General features: G+C 46.2%; 1 protein-coding gene across 2 annotated transcripts in view; it reads right to left on the reverse strand.

The window, feature by feature from the left end:
- The window catches only part of CFAP53 (cilia and flagella associated protein 53), a 29,680-nt gene extending 25,594 nt beyond the window's left edge, over positions 1-4,086 (reverse strand). The window contains exons 1-2 of one of the 2 annotated variants that reach the window (XM_026649262.1): positions 4,007-4,086; positions 2,538-2,767 (exon numbers count right to left, since the gene is read on the reverse strand). In XM_026649262.1, coding sequence (XP_026505047.1) covers positions 2,538-2,767; positions 4,007-4,072 — 296 coding nt within the window. In that variant the 5' untranslated portion in view covers positions 4,073-4,086. Of the gene's footprint in view, positions 1-2,537; positions 2,768-4,006 lie in introns of those variants that run through there. The other variant, XM_026649263.1, reaches the window with a different exon arrangement.
- Positions 4,087-15,836: the final 11,750 nt, after the last annotated feature.

Genomic DNA, 15,836 nt, shown 5'->3' on the forward strand with positions numbered 1-15,836 from the left:
TGTCCAGAGTTGCTGCAACTATGCTCTGGTTTAGCCTGGTTTCTTCCTCACGTTGTGACTGGGAAAGCATTGCAGTCAATGACTCATGTAGTGAAGGGTACACAGTTGTAGGTCTGTGAAAGTATAAGCGGCTCCATACTAGACTATTTTATGTTTTGAGGGGACGTTTTACTAGGAAAAGCAACAATAGGGTATAAGAAGTAAGAGAAGACATTCTGAGACATTCTTACAATCACCTGTTACTTGCTTTTCCTGGCACAATACCTTTTTGCCCCCAGAACACATAAATTATATCAATGACTCGTAATATGCATCACCATTTACCTCTGTATTTGGCCCAGAAGAGCAGTGAACTCATAAATTCTAAACCTCGTTCTCACAATGACACTTTTTGTGACCTTGGGCAAGTCACTTTTTCCGCCTGTAAAATGGGGATGACAACACTTACTTACATCACAGGAGGACTTCTGAGGAGACTAGTAAATATAATATTAGTTATTATTTGTAAAGCAAAGTATCTAACAACCAGAATTTTTGCTATAAGGACTCACTGGTGATGGAGACTGAACTTCCTTCTCATGGCCCCTCCAAGTCAGGGTTAAGTCATGCTTGAAAGACAGCGTAGGGAAACTTGCCCTACTAGTCATTGTGCAGTGCCTACTCTCCGAACAGACAGAAGATTAATCTTCAGGGCTATCAAACCAGCATTTTTCACAACACTGAATTCACTTAATGAAAAAGATGTACACTGACTAAGAAATTAAAGCATTTGACTATATTCTAGGATGATTCAAGTTCAGTTCTACTCCATAAAAACATAAAATGGCATCATGAAGTCTCACATGTATTGTTTATCAACAATTTCTGGATTGAATTTACTTATTCACTAGGAACAATATTTTTTTCTAACTGCTTGCCCTGCAAGTGGGCCCTGGGATCTAAACGTTAAATTAAAGAGGTTGTATTGGCATAACTAAGAACACAATTTGACTGTTGTGACATTGGTAAACCAGGTGCCAGCTCTTGCCATGGCTGTAGGTGTCAGCTGAGCACTGACAAATTCATAGCTGGAAAACAGACCAGCTCACTTGTATGTTAATATTGTTTGAGACAGATGATGAGCTTGTAAGGATGTGTTTAGTGTTTAGACTCTATAAAATGGTTGTAAAGTTGCTGCATGCATTAATCTTACTTCTTTTGTCTGTATTCCATGCTATAAGGCAATGTGTAAGTTTTGCTTTATAATTGTAAAAATGTCTGCTCTGAGCTTGTGAACCTAGGCAGGAAAAGTGGTTCCCCCATCCATCCAGAAGAACTATCAAGATTAAATGGGCCATCCAACACAAAGGCTCATTTAATGGCCTTCTTACACCCATGAAGGTGCTACATGCCAGAAAGCACATCCTATCAGCTTGAATTCTGGAACAGATAGCTGACATGAAGATTTTTCATCTCTTTGCTGTTTGGTCTCTTTCAAGGGATGGAGCTAAGAAACAAAACACAGAGACCCCATGGTCAACCTGGGTTAGCCCTAAAAAGACAGTGCTTTTAGAACCCTAGACCGAACTCATTTGCATATATATGCCATCTGCTTTAATCTGTAAATAACTCCCTTGTTTCTTTTTCCTAGTTAATAAATCCTTAATTAGTTTATTATAGGATTAGCTACCAGCTTTATGTCTGGTGTGAGATCTAAGGTACAAAATGATCTGGGATAAATGACTGGTCTCTTGGGACTGGGAGCAACCTGAATATTTTGTGATTTTCAGTGTAAGTGACCATTTATCACTAAGCCCAGCTTGCCCGAGTGGCAAGATAGACTGGAGTGCCCAAGAGGACTGTCTGTGACTCCATGGTAAGGCTGTTACAGTGATCCAGGAGTTAATATTTGTTACTGGGTTGGTGAAATTTAATTACATAATATGCCACCAGTTTGGGGTCTCTGCCCTGCTTTTGACAGTCTGCCCTGAGGTTGGCACTCATGGTCATGAACCACTCCCAAGAGTATGACAGCCCTGCAGTTGGAAGTTTTAATAACAGTATTGACACATGAGCCAGAATGCAGTTCACGCTCTCTTAGTCCTAAAGAACCAAAAAAGCTAACTGGAGTGAGGAGTGTTGAAAAATTATTTTTGTCAGTGAATTCAGCAGATATGACCCTAACACACTGATATAATGTGTGTGACCATGTCTGTCTCTAATGTTTGGCCCAGTAACTGTACAGCCCGCTATTTAACTGACAGCTAAATTAGTTCTCTTTTAGCTCAAGCAGTCTATGCTTCTGCCCTGGGGTCACCAATGAAAATAGCATCACTATATACATGGCCCCAGTTCATTACACACACACAGCAGAAATCTGTTGAGTGATTTTGTTTTGGCAGTCACTAGACTGAACATACGTGCCCTAATAACTTAAACTTTAAAGTTTCTTTTGTTCCCATCGATATTATTCTAAATCAATTTTGCTTGCATGGAAATGAGGATGAGAAGAACCTGAAATCCGTTTATCAATTGGCTCCAGCTTTTTGATTTGTTACCTCTCTCTTCTATCCTCAGTTCCTGCCAGGTACGCCTGCATTGTCTGATCGACCTTCTTCTGTACAATACTGTGAAGCCTTCTGCGTTCATTGTGATTCTCCCACTGACTGACCTGCAGACCTCTGTTGTGAGCCTTTGTGAAAGCCAAGTATTCAAGACGTTCTTTTTCTTTACGTCTGCATTCCAAGACGAAACATTCAGACTTATCAGGTTTAGGAAACTTGGCCCTCTGTAAAAGAAAATGTCTTTAACAATGGAAACAAGACCAATGGCTCTTTTAATTTATCATCTCAAACAGGTAATGACCAATCATAGAGCAGGTATTAATAGGAGTTCAAAGTAATGTTAAATGTAAAATTCAAAAACTACACTTTTCAGTAAATACAAGCCACCATTCTAGGAAGGACTAGATAGCTCAGGGGGTAGGCAATGGGATTAGGATCCATTCACCTCTACGTCACAGAGACCACAGTTTACTGTGCTGACTAAAAATGACTCACTCCTTGGGCTCTGTCCACATTACAGCCTACGTCGTCATAACTTAGGTCACTCAGGGTTGTAAATAACCACCCCATGAGCGACATCAATTACACCAACATAAGCGCTTGTGTATACGGTACTACAGCTTCTCCCACTGACGTAGTTTCTGCTGCTCACAGACGTGAATTTTTTATGCCGATGGGAGAGCTCTCTCCCATCGGCATAGAACATCTTCACCAGATGTGCTGCAGCAGCGCAGCTGTATCGGTTCTGCTGCCCCACTGCAGTGCTGTACGTATAAACACAGCCTTACTTGTACTCTACTTATCTACTTTACTTTTCTGTATGCATCCATTTGTGTCCCTTGCCATATACTCAGACTGTAAGCTCCTTGGAGCAGGGACCTTCCTTTATCGATCTGTGCTGGGGTCCTGGTCCAGGTCTAGGGCTCCTAGTCGCTATGGTAATTCAAATGAATAATGATAACGATAATAAGTTGTTCTCATCTGACAGCATGGTTGTGTCCAGTTACCCACAGCACCATAAACACTGCAAAGCCTTGCAGGCAGCCCTGCTATTTCAGGCCAGGGAGAAGAGTCCCGCTGCACTTCGCTGTAACGCAGAGGGGAGGCTGAGTTGTCCCTGCCCCACACCGACCTGGCGGCTGCGCTGCCATGTCCCCGGCTTCGGAGCACCCACCCCGCAGCGGAAACATCACATGCTCTGGGGTCCTGCTGCCCCGGGGGCGCTGAGAGCCATTGAACCAAACTGCAAACCCTGGATATGATGGAAACCACTGCAAGCCCGGGGGTGCAGCAGCCCCAGTACCCCTCGTTCCAGCACCTATGGCACCCACTCCCGTCCCCCGCGCCCCACACCGTACCTCTGCGCCTGCGCCCACTGCCGCCCCACCTCCCACCGAACCGCAGCACCTGCGTCCACTCCCGTGCCCCGGCCCTTCGTCTGCGCCTCAGCCCAAGCGTCTCACCAGCGCCACTGAGTGCGGGGTGGGGCCCGTCACCTCCCGGGGGCGCTGGCTCCACTGGCCCAGCATCACTCCCCCGGCCGTTGCTGGACCCGCGGGGAGACTGCCCGGCCGCCGCCGACACTTCCGGGACGCGCGACCCGTTGCTATGACAATTGGCGGAGCACAGCGGAAGTGACCTCAGGAGCGAGCGCTCTGTGAGCCGGCCCCTGAGGACGAAGCGACAGCAAGCAAGCGGCGCATGCGCACGAGTGGGCGGCGAGAAGGCTAGGTATGTGGGGGAACACAAATGCAGCAGTAAGCATGCGCATAATGACGTTGTGGTTCGTGGTGGAAGCCCAGGCCTGGCGTGGTTGCTAGGTGCCCGCAGTCAGTGCTAAGGGAAGCAGAGGGCGGGGCTAGTGCGTGGCTACCACTGTCAGAGCAGGGCAGCCTGAGTCTCCTTCCACACGGAAAAGCTTCAGGCCAGGCTGCCACCGTATGCCGGGGGCTCTGCTCCGCACACTGCAGCAGCCTGCCTCACTGCCCCTGTCTATCGGGCCACTGAGCCCTGGCTCCTGTCACACCCAGCATGTTCCCACCTGCCAGGGCCGGCTCCAGGGTTTTTGCCGCCCCAAGTGGCAAAAAAAAAAAAGCCTTGATCGCGATCTGCGGCGGCAATTCGGCGGGAGGTCCTTCGCTCCGAGCGGGAGTGAGGGACCGTCCGCTGAATTGCCGCCGAATAGCTGGATGTGCCGCTCCTCTCCAGAGTGGCCGCCCCAAGCACCTGCTTGGCAAGCTGGTGCCTGGAGCCGGCCCTGCCACCTGCACACACAGCACCGCTCCTCGGCACGGGGTCCGCTACCCCCATCAGCACACACAGCACCACCACAGAGCCCTGCCGCTACCATTCACCCACCAGCCAACACACCACCATGACCATGTATGGGGCTGTCGAGTCCAGGGTGGTGTTACTACCATACTCCCACCAGCACACACTGCCATGAGATATGGGGCCAGAGCATGGGGCTGTGCACCACCACCATGCTCCCGCCAGCACACATGCACATACTGCCACCAAGCCTGGAGCCTCATCACCACCATGCTCCCATCAGCACATATATTGCCACAACATATGGAGCCATTGCTGCTAATACCATGCTCTCACAGACCCATGTGTTACCACTGGGTATGGAGTTAGCACTTCTAGGGCACCACCACTGCTACACTCACTATGAAAATGTACATTTATGTGACTTGTCTAGAGTCACATAGTGAGTCAGTAGCAGAGTTGGGAATAGAACCTTTATGTTCGCCTATGGAATATGTTCTACAAGGAATGGAATATTAAAAATACTGTAGCTATGAACATCTACCTTTAATACATACAGACACATATATTTTTGAGAGCTAACATCTAAGTGCACTTTAGCATTATAAAATGTTTAGAATATTGCTTTTAATTTAGATCCTTTTTCTCTGTAGATAATTCAGAATCTGGGCTCTTGTGTCAGTTCATGCTTAAACCAAGGTCCTAGGTACAGCATAGTGCTTGCTATTTTCATTTCAGTTAAACTCCTTCTGTGATGCGTTTGTGACATCTAGTGGCCATTTGATTCATTGTAGTTGTGTAGTCTGGAAATGCAGCGGATGATACAGTATATGAGGCAGTATCATGGCACAGAAGTGTAGAAATTACAAGATTAACCAAAAAAACCCAAACCCTACTAGCTTTACTATCCTGCTGCAAGGGCAGTATATAGTCTCCCTAATAGAGAATGTCTCAGATATTGAACTGATACACTGCACTTGATCTTAGCTGAAGAGAAGCAAACATCGGTTTCTCTGAAATGCTTCTATATATAAAAGCATTTATACATTTTGTCAATATTCCGTTGCTTGTCTTCATGTGTTGTATTTAAATGGGTCTTTTATGTTTGACTATTCCTCACTAGCTCTTACCTGTACTTATCAATTTCTTTCCTATCCTCTTTACTAGTAGATACAATTCCCTCTTTAATAAATTCTTCCTTATGAGATGTCTCGGCCTAAACCCTGTGCTCCTCTGCACCACTCAGCTTTCCCCCAGCCCTTAGCTTAAAAAAAAAATCTCTATAATTTTTTAATCTTACATGCCAGCAATCTGGTTCTGCTTTCATTTCTGTGAAGCCCATCCTTCCTGTATAGGCTCCTCATTTCCCAAAAGATTCCCTGGTTCCTAATTGTTGATTAATATATGCTAGCTAGCATACATATATGCTATATTGACAATATTACCTGAAATATATATTCAAAGCATTTAAGTATACTTATTATTAAGCATTATATAGCCCCAATTGGCCTGTACCTTTATTATAATCCTGTTCACCTATGCTGTGTATCCCATAACACCTTGCAGTAGCTGAAGTAAGTTTTGACTTAAGAAGATAGGTAAACTGTCAGTATCAGGACATACAATTGTTTCCTTATACGAACAGAAAGCGAGTTACCCTCACAAACCTATTTATCCTGACACAGGCCTAGGAGGTGTCTTCACATCCCTTAGTACCTGGAATGAATGTTCTCAGAACAAAGACAAGGTTTCATCGTGCCTTGGAATTCATGGGTTCATGAACAAAAGATAAAGGGGTACACCATGGTACCAGAAACAAACAAGGTAAAATGCTGATTAATTTAATCCAATTTCGGGTCATATATACAGTACTATTTACTGATAAGCAAGTAGAGTATAAAAAGATGGCTTTAGGGATGTAACTTTAGGGGTCACACTTTCCGCATAAGTAATATATACACTAAGATATATGAACTAGAGTGTCTGGCATTAAATGAGGATATTGATTTAATAAGCATCGTAGAAACTTGGTGGAATGAAGATAATCCATGGGACATGGTAATACCATGGTACAAAATATATAGGAATGACAGAGTAGGTTGAGCTGGAGAGGCACTATATGTGAAAAAAAAAAAAAAAGGCATTGAGTCAAATATAGTAAAAATTATAAATGAACCAAACTGTACAATAGAATCTCTATGGACAGAAATTCCACGCTTGAATAAGAGTATAGCAGTAGGAATAGGATGGCGACAGTGATTTTGCAATACTCAGTGAGATTAGAGAGGTTACAAAGGAAGAAAATGCAATACTAATGGGGAATTTCAGCTATCCCCATAATGACTGGGTATATGCCACCTCAGGAAGGGATGCAGAAATAAAATTTCTGGACATCATAAATAAGGCTAAGATTTTGTCATGTATATTTTTAGTAAAAGTCACAGACAGCTCACGGGCAATGAAGAAAAATTCACAGATGCCTGTGACCTGTCCGTGACTTTTACTAAAAATATGCGTGACAAAATGGGGAGCTGTGGGGTCCCCACAATGCCCACAGCAGCTGCGGTGGGCCCGGCTCAGAGCTCCAGGGGCCCCCACCACTTGTAGGGGCTCAGAGCTCCAGGGTCCCCTGCTGCCCACAGCTAGGAGCCCCATGGCTCCCCCGCTGCCCGCGGTGGCTTGGAGCTCCGGGGCGGCCCCACCGCTTGTGGCAGCCAGGAGCTGTGGGGTACCCTCTGCCAGCGGCGACTTGACAAAAACAGTACAAGGAACAAAAGAATACCACCATGGCTAAACAGCTGAGTAAAAGAGGTGGTTAGAGGCAAAAAGGCATCTTTTAAAGATTGCTAGTCAAATCCTACTGTGGAAAAAATAAAAGAGCATTAACTCTAGCAAGTCACATGTAAAAGTAAAATTAGACAGACCAAAAAAGAATTTGACGAGCAACTAGCAAAAGACACAAAAACTAACTGCATTTTTAAAGTACATCAGAAGCAGAAAGCCTGCCAAACAATCACTGGGGCCTCTGGATGACCAAGGTGCTAAAGGAGCACTCAAGGAAGACAAAGCCATTGCGGAGATGCTAAATCAATTCTTTGCATTGGTCCTCACTGCAGAGGATGACAGATTTCCACACCTGGGCCATTCTTTTTAGGTGACAGATCTAAAGGAACCGTCCCAGACTGAGGTGTCAGTAGAGGAGGTTTTGGAACAAACTGATAAAACAAATAGTAATAAGTCACCAGGACGAGATGATATTCACCCAGGAGTTCTGAAGGAACTCAAATATGAAATTGCAGAAATACTACCTGTGGTATGTACCCTATCACTTAAATCAGCTTCTGTACCAGATCACTGGAGGGTAGCTAATGTAATGCCACTTTTTAAAAAAAGGTTCCAGAGGTGATCCTGGCAATTATAGGCCAGTAAGCCTAACTGCAGTACTAGGCAAATTGGTTAAAACTATAGTAAAAAACAGAATTATCAGACACAGATAAACATGATATTTTGGAAAGAGTCAACATGATTTTTGTAAAGGGAAATTATGCCTCACCAATCTATTCAAATTCTTTGAGGGGGTCAACGAGCACGTGGACAAGGGTGATAGAGTCAATATAGTGAACTTGCACTTTCATAAGCCTTTGACAAGGTCCCTCATCAAAGCCTCTTAAGAAAACAAAGCAGTCATGGGATAAGAGAGAAGGTCCTCTCATGGATCCGTAACTGTTTAAAAGCTAGGAAACAAAGGGCAAGACTAAATGCTCAGTTTTCACAGTGGACAGAGGTAAATAGCTGGATCCATCAAGTATCTATACTGGGGTCTGTGCATTCAGCGTATTCATAAATGATCTGGAAAAGGGGGTAAACAGTGAGGTGGGAAAGTTTACAGATGATACAAAATTACTCAAGATAGGTAAGTCCAAAGCAGACTGTGAAAAGTTACAAAGAGATCTCACAAAACTGGGTGATTGGGCAACAAAATGGCAGCTGAAATTAAATGTTGATATGCACATTGGAAAAAATAACCCAAGCTATCCATACAAAATTATGGGGTCTAAATTAGCTTTGTTACCACTCAAGAAAGAGATCTTGGAATCATCATAGATAGTTCTCTGAGAACATCTGCTCAATGTGCAGCAGCAGTCAAAAAAAAAAAAAAAGTTAACAGAATGTTAAGAATCATTAGGAAAGGGATAGATAATAAAACAGAAAATACCGTAATGCCACTATATAAATCCATGGGGCACCCACACCTTGAATAATGTGTGAAGTTCTGGTCAGCCTATCTCAAAAAAGATATAGTGGAATTGGGAAAAACGGTACAGAGAAGGGCAGCAACAATGAATAGCTTTCACACAAGGAGAGATTTTAAAAATTGGGACTGTTCATCTTAGAAAAGAGACAACTAAGTTGGGGTATGATAGAGGTCTATAAAATCATGAATGGTGTGGAGAAAGCAAATAAGAAAGTGTTGTTTATACCTTAATGTAACACAACAACTAGGGATCACCCAAAGAAATGAATAGGCAACAAGTTTAAAACCAACAAAAGGAAATACTTCTTCACACAACACAGGCAACCTGTCAAACTAGTTGCCAGGGGATGTTGTAAAGGCCAAAAGTATAACTGGGTTCAGATAACAATTAGATAAGTTCATAGAGGATTGGTCCATCACTGGCTTTTAGCCAAGATAGTCAGGGATACACCTCCATGCTCTAGGTAGGGTGACCAGATGTCCCGATTTTATAGGGACAGTCCTGATTTTTGGGTCTTTTTCTTATATAGGCTCTTATTACCCCCCACCCCCATCCCGATTTTTCACATTTGCTGTCTGGTCACCCTAGCTCTAGGTGCCCTTAAACCTCTAACTGCCAGAAGCCTGGACTGGACAATGGAGGATGTATCACTCAATAATTGTCCTGTTTTATTCATTCCCTCTGAAGCCACTGTTAGAGACAGAATACTGGGCTAGACAGACCATTGGCACACACACTGTCCTGCTACCCTATTCTCAGGTCCTTCCTGTGCCTCTTAGTTCTTTTCAGCCCATCCTCATCCATCAACTGGGCACAGCTCTTTTTACTGAGGTCTACTCTAGAGTAATTAATTGGAGTTTCAGTAACCACAGAGCTGGTTCAGCTGCTATTCCCCAGTTCACTGTCACAGGGTGCCTTGTGACTTAGTGGCTAGCTGACTGGGAGATCAGACAGATGATGAGAAAGATTAAGGTCTTTGATTTTGTCAAGACGCACTCTATCTTATTTTGAAGGAAGGCTTTGTCCCTCTTCCACGTGCTCAAGCAGGATCTTCCTGTGGTTCTTCCATACCAGAGGAAAAGGGGCTCTCCAGTCCACCCACACCTTTGAGCTCAAAGCTAGGGCCAGGGCCGGCTCTGGCTTTTTTGCCGCCCCAGGGGAGGGCGCCGGGGGGGGGGGGCGGCCGGAGCCCCGGGGGGAGGGCGGCGAGCCCCGGCGGGGGCCCGGCCCTCCCCCCCCCCGGCGGCCAGAGCGCCGGGGGCAGGGCGGCAAGAGGGCGGCGAGCTCCGGCTAGGGCTTGGCTCTCCCCCCAGCGGCCGGGGGGAGGGCGGCGAGCCCGGCTGTGGCCCCGCTGTCCCCGGCGGCCGGAGCGCCGCGCCGCCCCCCTCCAGGTGCCGCCCCAAGCACCAGCTTGGTTGCCTGGTGCCTGGAGCCGGCCCTGGCTAGGGCCCAGGAACAGAGTAGTAATTTGATTTTTCCTTTCAAGTGTTCCCGCTCTGCCTTTACCCATCATGTTCCCTAACAGAGATCCCAGAGTACAGGTAAGCTTTCAACAGATTGGAACAGTCCCAGTTCCTTGGTTCTACCCCCTTATGAAAGGCACTAAAGCTTTCACCAGATGGAAATTAACTGTGCTCCCTAGATCCTCTCACTTCAAGGAGGAATCAAAGACCTTCACAAGCAACAGATACATGGCTTCTTTTTGCTTCAGAGGCGAATCCAGACACAGGGCCCGATTCCTCACTGCTCTGCACCTTGTATAGTTATTTACAGCTAGTTACAAAATCAAAATAATAGTGTTTTATACTTTTTTTTCACAGGTGTAAATAAGTAAACAAAGATCAGAGCAATAGACTTTAGCAGAGCAAATCAGTTTCCTAGTCTTTACCCCCCCTCTCTAAAGCCCTTTCTGGCCAGAAAAGAAAAACCAAACAAGGTCTGTAGGTTCTCCCTGCTCCAGGAGGAAGAAGACAAAGCCAATTCCCTAGTTGGTGTAATCAATGAAGTCAATGGAGTTACACTGATATACACCAGCTGAGGATCTGGCCAACAGTCTTTCTATTCAGTCTATAACTCCTTTCTTGCTGCAGAAAAGAGCTTTCACTTCTTCCTCTGAAAGAGGAAACAACATCTTTTAAATTAGAACTAACCTTCTCCCGTGCCAAAAACACACCTGTTGTTGGCTCTCCATGTCCTTGGAGTGATAACATGGCTGTTAATCCAATCCCAGCAGCTCTAACATCTGATTTTCTCCTTCCTCATGCGGGTTCCAGGCTGAGTATCTCCACCAAGTGGAGTTTGAGCTCCCCTGTGGCTTTTTCACCCACTCACACTTCTAACGGTCTCAGGTCTCTGACAGATAATATATCCCATCATGTTCTCATAAGCCCTCAATAACAGTGGCTGCAGGCAATATTTACACTTGAGGAAATCATGCCTCCTGGATTCTTATGTCTATCATCAGATTTTTGTGTGTGTGTGATTGGTAGAGTTCCTCCCTATTGTGTGATCAGATCCACATGACTGGCTGAAAGGTCAGAGTGAGTCAGAAATCTTCATAAGTATCTATCTATAGGCATATACTATGTGTGTAATAGTGATTTAAACTTTTAATGTCTCATATGGTTTGGTCATAAGAAGAAAAGGCTTGGCTTCCACTCGTTTGGTATAGTTAATGCTTGCAGACCAGGGATATGCCATTTTGGGTCTCAGCTGAAGTGCAAAAGGCCATACACAAAGGCACAAGTCTATCCATGGAAGGGTGTGCTATTTCCAATGATCAAGTCCATGCTCCAGGCTTGATTCTACTCTCATGGAGTTATGTTAAATTTAAACTGGTGTAAGTGAGGTGCTGATATGCATTTGAAGAATTAATGATAATGGAGTGTCACTGCTTCTGGAAATAGCATCGAGTATCAGGTTATCTTTAATAAAGCAGTTACTTCTGTTGGAATCATCTGTGTCTTTCTGTGCTCAGTTCTCTTGGTGGCCCCACAACAGGACAAGGTGAGAGGAAAATTAAGTCTTGAGTGTTTGGACACCAGCTGGATAGTGTAGTAGAGAATGTGGGGATAACTAGTTCTCCATGTTTAATCAACTCAGTGCTCACAAGAAGCTTAAAGGAGCTGCTGTGAGAAGCAGCAGCCACCCCAAAGCTGGCTGAGCCTCAAATGTTAATTGCAGAAGTAATTTTGGGGATCTGTGAAATTGCTGACTTGGAAGAAATTGTTGATTAGGTGAGATGTGGGGCAGTTAGTGGAAAAGTTCTAAATTTAACAAGGGGTAGTGGGGTCTGCTACAGTCTGAGTGCACTGATTGACACTCTGGTATTTGTGCCTAGTTTAGGGCAGCACAAGATCAATTTGCTTTGCTTGCATGCTCTGGGAAAAGTCCTGTCAGTCAGGCTTTCTCTCTTACCCTGACCATCACATGCGGATGAGGAAGATCAGCTGCTTTTCTCTCTCCCCCCACTGGCAGATGGAAGAGTTCTCTCTCAATCATGGAGGGGCAAAGGGTAACTAGAGGAAAGGGAATGAAAAGGAAAGGAGGGAGGAATGAATAATCCTAGCAATTTAAAGCTGATATGTATTAAATCATAAACACAATATGATGTGTCCTAATATACATCAGAGTCAAATGTGTTTGGAAGGTATCGTGACACAGTATGGCTTAGCTCAGAGGTGGGCAAACTATGGCCCGTGGGCCACATGTGGCCCACGGGGCCATCCTGCCCAGCCCCTGAGCTCCCGGCCAGCCCTGGCCCCTCCCCTGCTGTCCCCCCTCCCCCGCAGCCTCAGCTTGCCGTGGCGGCAGTGCAGTGGCGTGGCTGGCTCCGGCCGGGCGGCATGGCTCAGGGGCAGATTTACAAGTGAACACAGGGTGCCCTGGCACGGGCCCCCCAACAACAGAGGGACCCAGGACCGGGCACTCAGGCAGCTCAGCACCAGCGCACCCCCTGCGGGGGCAGGGGCTGCACTGCAGGGGCAGGGGAGCAGGCGGGCGGTGCGGGTGGCAGGAGCGCGGGAAACACGGGTGGAGGACTCAGGAGGTGCACTGGTCGGCCACGCGGCCCACCGGAGAGAAGTGGCGCTTTGAAGGGGAAACCGCCGCTTCTCTCCAGCTGCTCGGCTACCCCTGCTCCTCCAGAGTCCTCCGCCCATGTTCGCAGGGCCACATTGCGAAAGGGGCTGCGGGGAGTGGATGGGGGGAGGTCCCAGGGGGGTGGTTAGGGTCAGGGGGCCCCTGCAGGGAGTGGTCAGGGGACAGGAAGCAGGAGGGGTTGGATGGGTTGGGGCTTCTGAGGGGGGCAATCGGGGTGGGAAGTGGGAGGGGGCAGATGGGGGTGGGAGGCAGGCTGTTTGGGGGGGCACAGCCTTCCCTACCCAGCCCTCCATACCGTTTTGCAACCACGATGAGGCCCTTGGGCCAAAAAGTTTGCCCACCCCTAGCTTAGCTGGTAGTAATCTCGCCGCTGGGCTAGTGATGTTCAAGTCTCACATTAGGACATGGGCTCCTATCCAATGCTTTTATTTCAGTGCAGTACTATGGGGATGCGGTAAATTAAAAAAGCTGGGTCCTTCTTGCTCATCCTTGGTTGCCATCTCTGTGGAGATTACAGATGTCACTTTTAGGAACAAGTAAGGTTTGTGCCTTGGCCAAAATTCCCTCTCACAATGAATCAGGGTTGAATGGCCAAAGCTGTGTGTGAGCTGTTGCAGAAAGCATCACTATAGTTGCTATTGGGTTTGTCTGCACAGTGTATTAATAGTATCTGGTGGCTCTGTACAAATACTTTAGGACAGTGGTTCTCAAACTTTTGTATTGGTGACCCCTTTCACATAATAAGCCTCTGAGTGCGACCCCCCTTTATAAATTGAAAACACTTTTTTATATATTTAACACCATTATAAATGCTGGAGGCAAAGCAGGGTTTGGGGTGGAGGCTGACAACTCGCGACCCCCGATGTAATAACCTCGCGACCTCCTGAGGGGTCCCGACCCCCAGTTTGAGAATCCCTGGTTTAGGATGTTTGGTTGTGAAAGGTGCTACAGGAAACCAAATTCTATTTTTAGTGAGGTGATGACCTTTGAAATGCAAGCGAACATACATGAATGCACTGATGAATGCAAATGCTGTCATGTTACAGTTTAATCTTTTATAAAGACTTCATACTTGTCAGTATGCAGAGTCCTTGGTTTATTACTTAAATCCAGTATTGCAATAATTTGCCTATTTTAGAAATGAGAATAAAGAAAAATTGCTGAGAAAATACTTATATTTTCACTACTGGGACATAAGTTGATGAATCTCTGAAACCAGATGGGAAACTTAAACAGGAACTGAAAGGCATCTGTAAGAAACACTTCTGTATTTGAGCTTTTCAGTTGTCATTTACAGAGGAACACGTGCTAAGTCAATGTCCAATAGGCAATCGCCATCACAAGAGATCACTTTAGAGTACTGGCCAATATTTCCAAGTACAGTTTTGTTTGTAGTTAAAATGCCACGTCTACATATTGTCCATAACTTTAGGCTGTGAAATAAGATCATTATAGTATTTCTGACAATGATGCAATATTTATGGAGCTTGGCAGCATGCTTAGCCATGTACAAAACACAGGAGACAAATATTCTGGCTGGTTTGCTTACACTTTAATAGACAATACAAAGACACATATGGGCAGATCTTACCTCCTCTTCATTAAGTACAGAGGTCCTTCTAGGAGCAGAAGGATTTGATATGGAAAGATTTGAATGAACAGAGAAGGTAGTAACTATACGAGATGACTGAAACTATTTTCAAGTTGCTTGCAGTCATTAAAACAGGGGTGGGCAAACATTTTGGCCTGAGGACCACATCTGGGTATGGAAATTGCATGGAGGCCATGAATGCTCACGCAATTGGGCGTTGGGGTGTAGGAGGGTGCTCCGGGCTGGGACCGAGGGGTTTGGAGGGTGGGAGGGGGATCAGGGCTGGGGAAGGGAATTGGGGTACAGGAGGAGGTCAGGGGTGCAGGCTCCAGGTGGCACTTACCTCAAGCAGCTCCTGGAAGCAGCAGCATGTCCCCCCTCTGTCTCCTACGTGGAGGCGTGGCCAGGCAGCTCTGCGCGCTGTCCTGTCCGCAGGCACCGCCCCTGCAGCTCCCATTGGCTGCGGTTCCTGGCCAATGGGAGCTGCAGAGCCAGCACTTGGGGCGGGGGCAGCATGCAGAGCCCCCTGGCTGCCCCTACATATAGGAGCCGGAGGCGGGACATGCTACTGCTTCCAGGAGCTGCGTGGAGCAGGACAAGCCTCCAACCCCACTCCATGGCTGGAGCACCAGAGCGGGGCAAGCCCCCGACCCCAGTCCCCGGTGGGAGCTTGAGGGCCAGATTAAAAGGTCTGATGGGCCGGATGTGGCCCGCGGGCCTTAGTTTGCCCACCCCTGCCTTAGAATGACCATGGGTAGATTTTATCTGGGCATTATTTGTAACTGTGTATTTTTTAATATTGTAATACTAGCATCTAGGTTCCAGAAGAGGGACATTATACAAATAATAATAAATGTAATCAATACATAAATAGCTACTTATCTACTTTCTGATTGTAAAGTGAATTTACTTCTAGGGAAAGGTGCTGGCCTGACAGTCCCAGGTACATACTGCAGACCAGAAATAAAGCGCAAGTGACACCATTCCATCAATCTGCCTTGACCTCAAGACTCATCTACAGGGACCTCATCTACAAGGTTCTTTAGGTCCCATACCTATTCAGTCCTCAGCTTC

Source organism: Terrapene carolina, unplaced genomic scaffold (genome assembly GCF_002925995.2).
Source record: "Terrapene carolina triunguis isolate 2854851 unplaced genomic scaffold, T_m_triunguis-2.0 Scaffold69, whole genome shotgun sequence".
Taxonomy (NCBI): domain Eukaryota; kingdom Metazoa; phylum Chordata; order Testudines; family Emydidae; genus Terrapene; species Terrapene triunguis.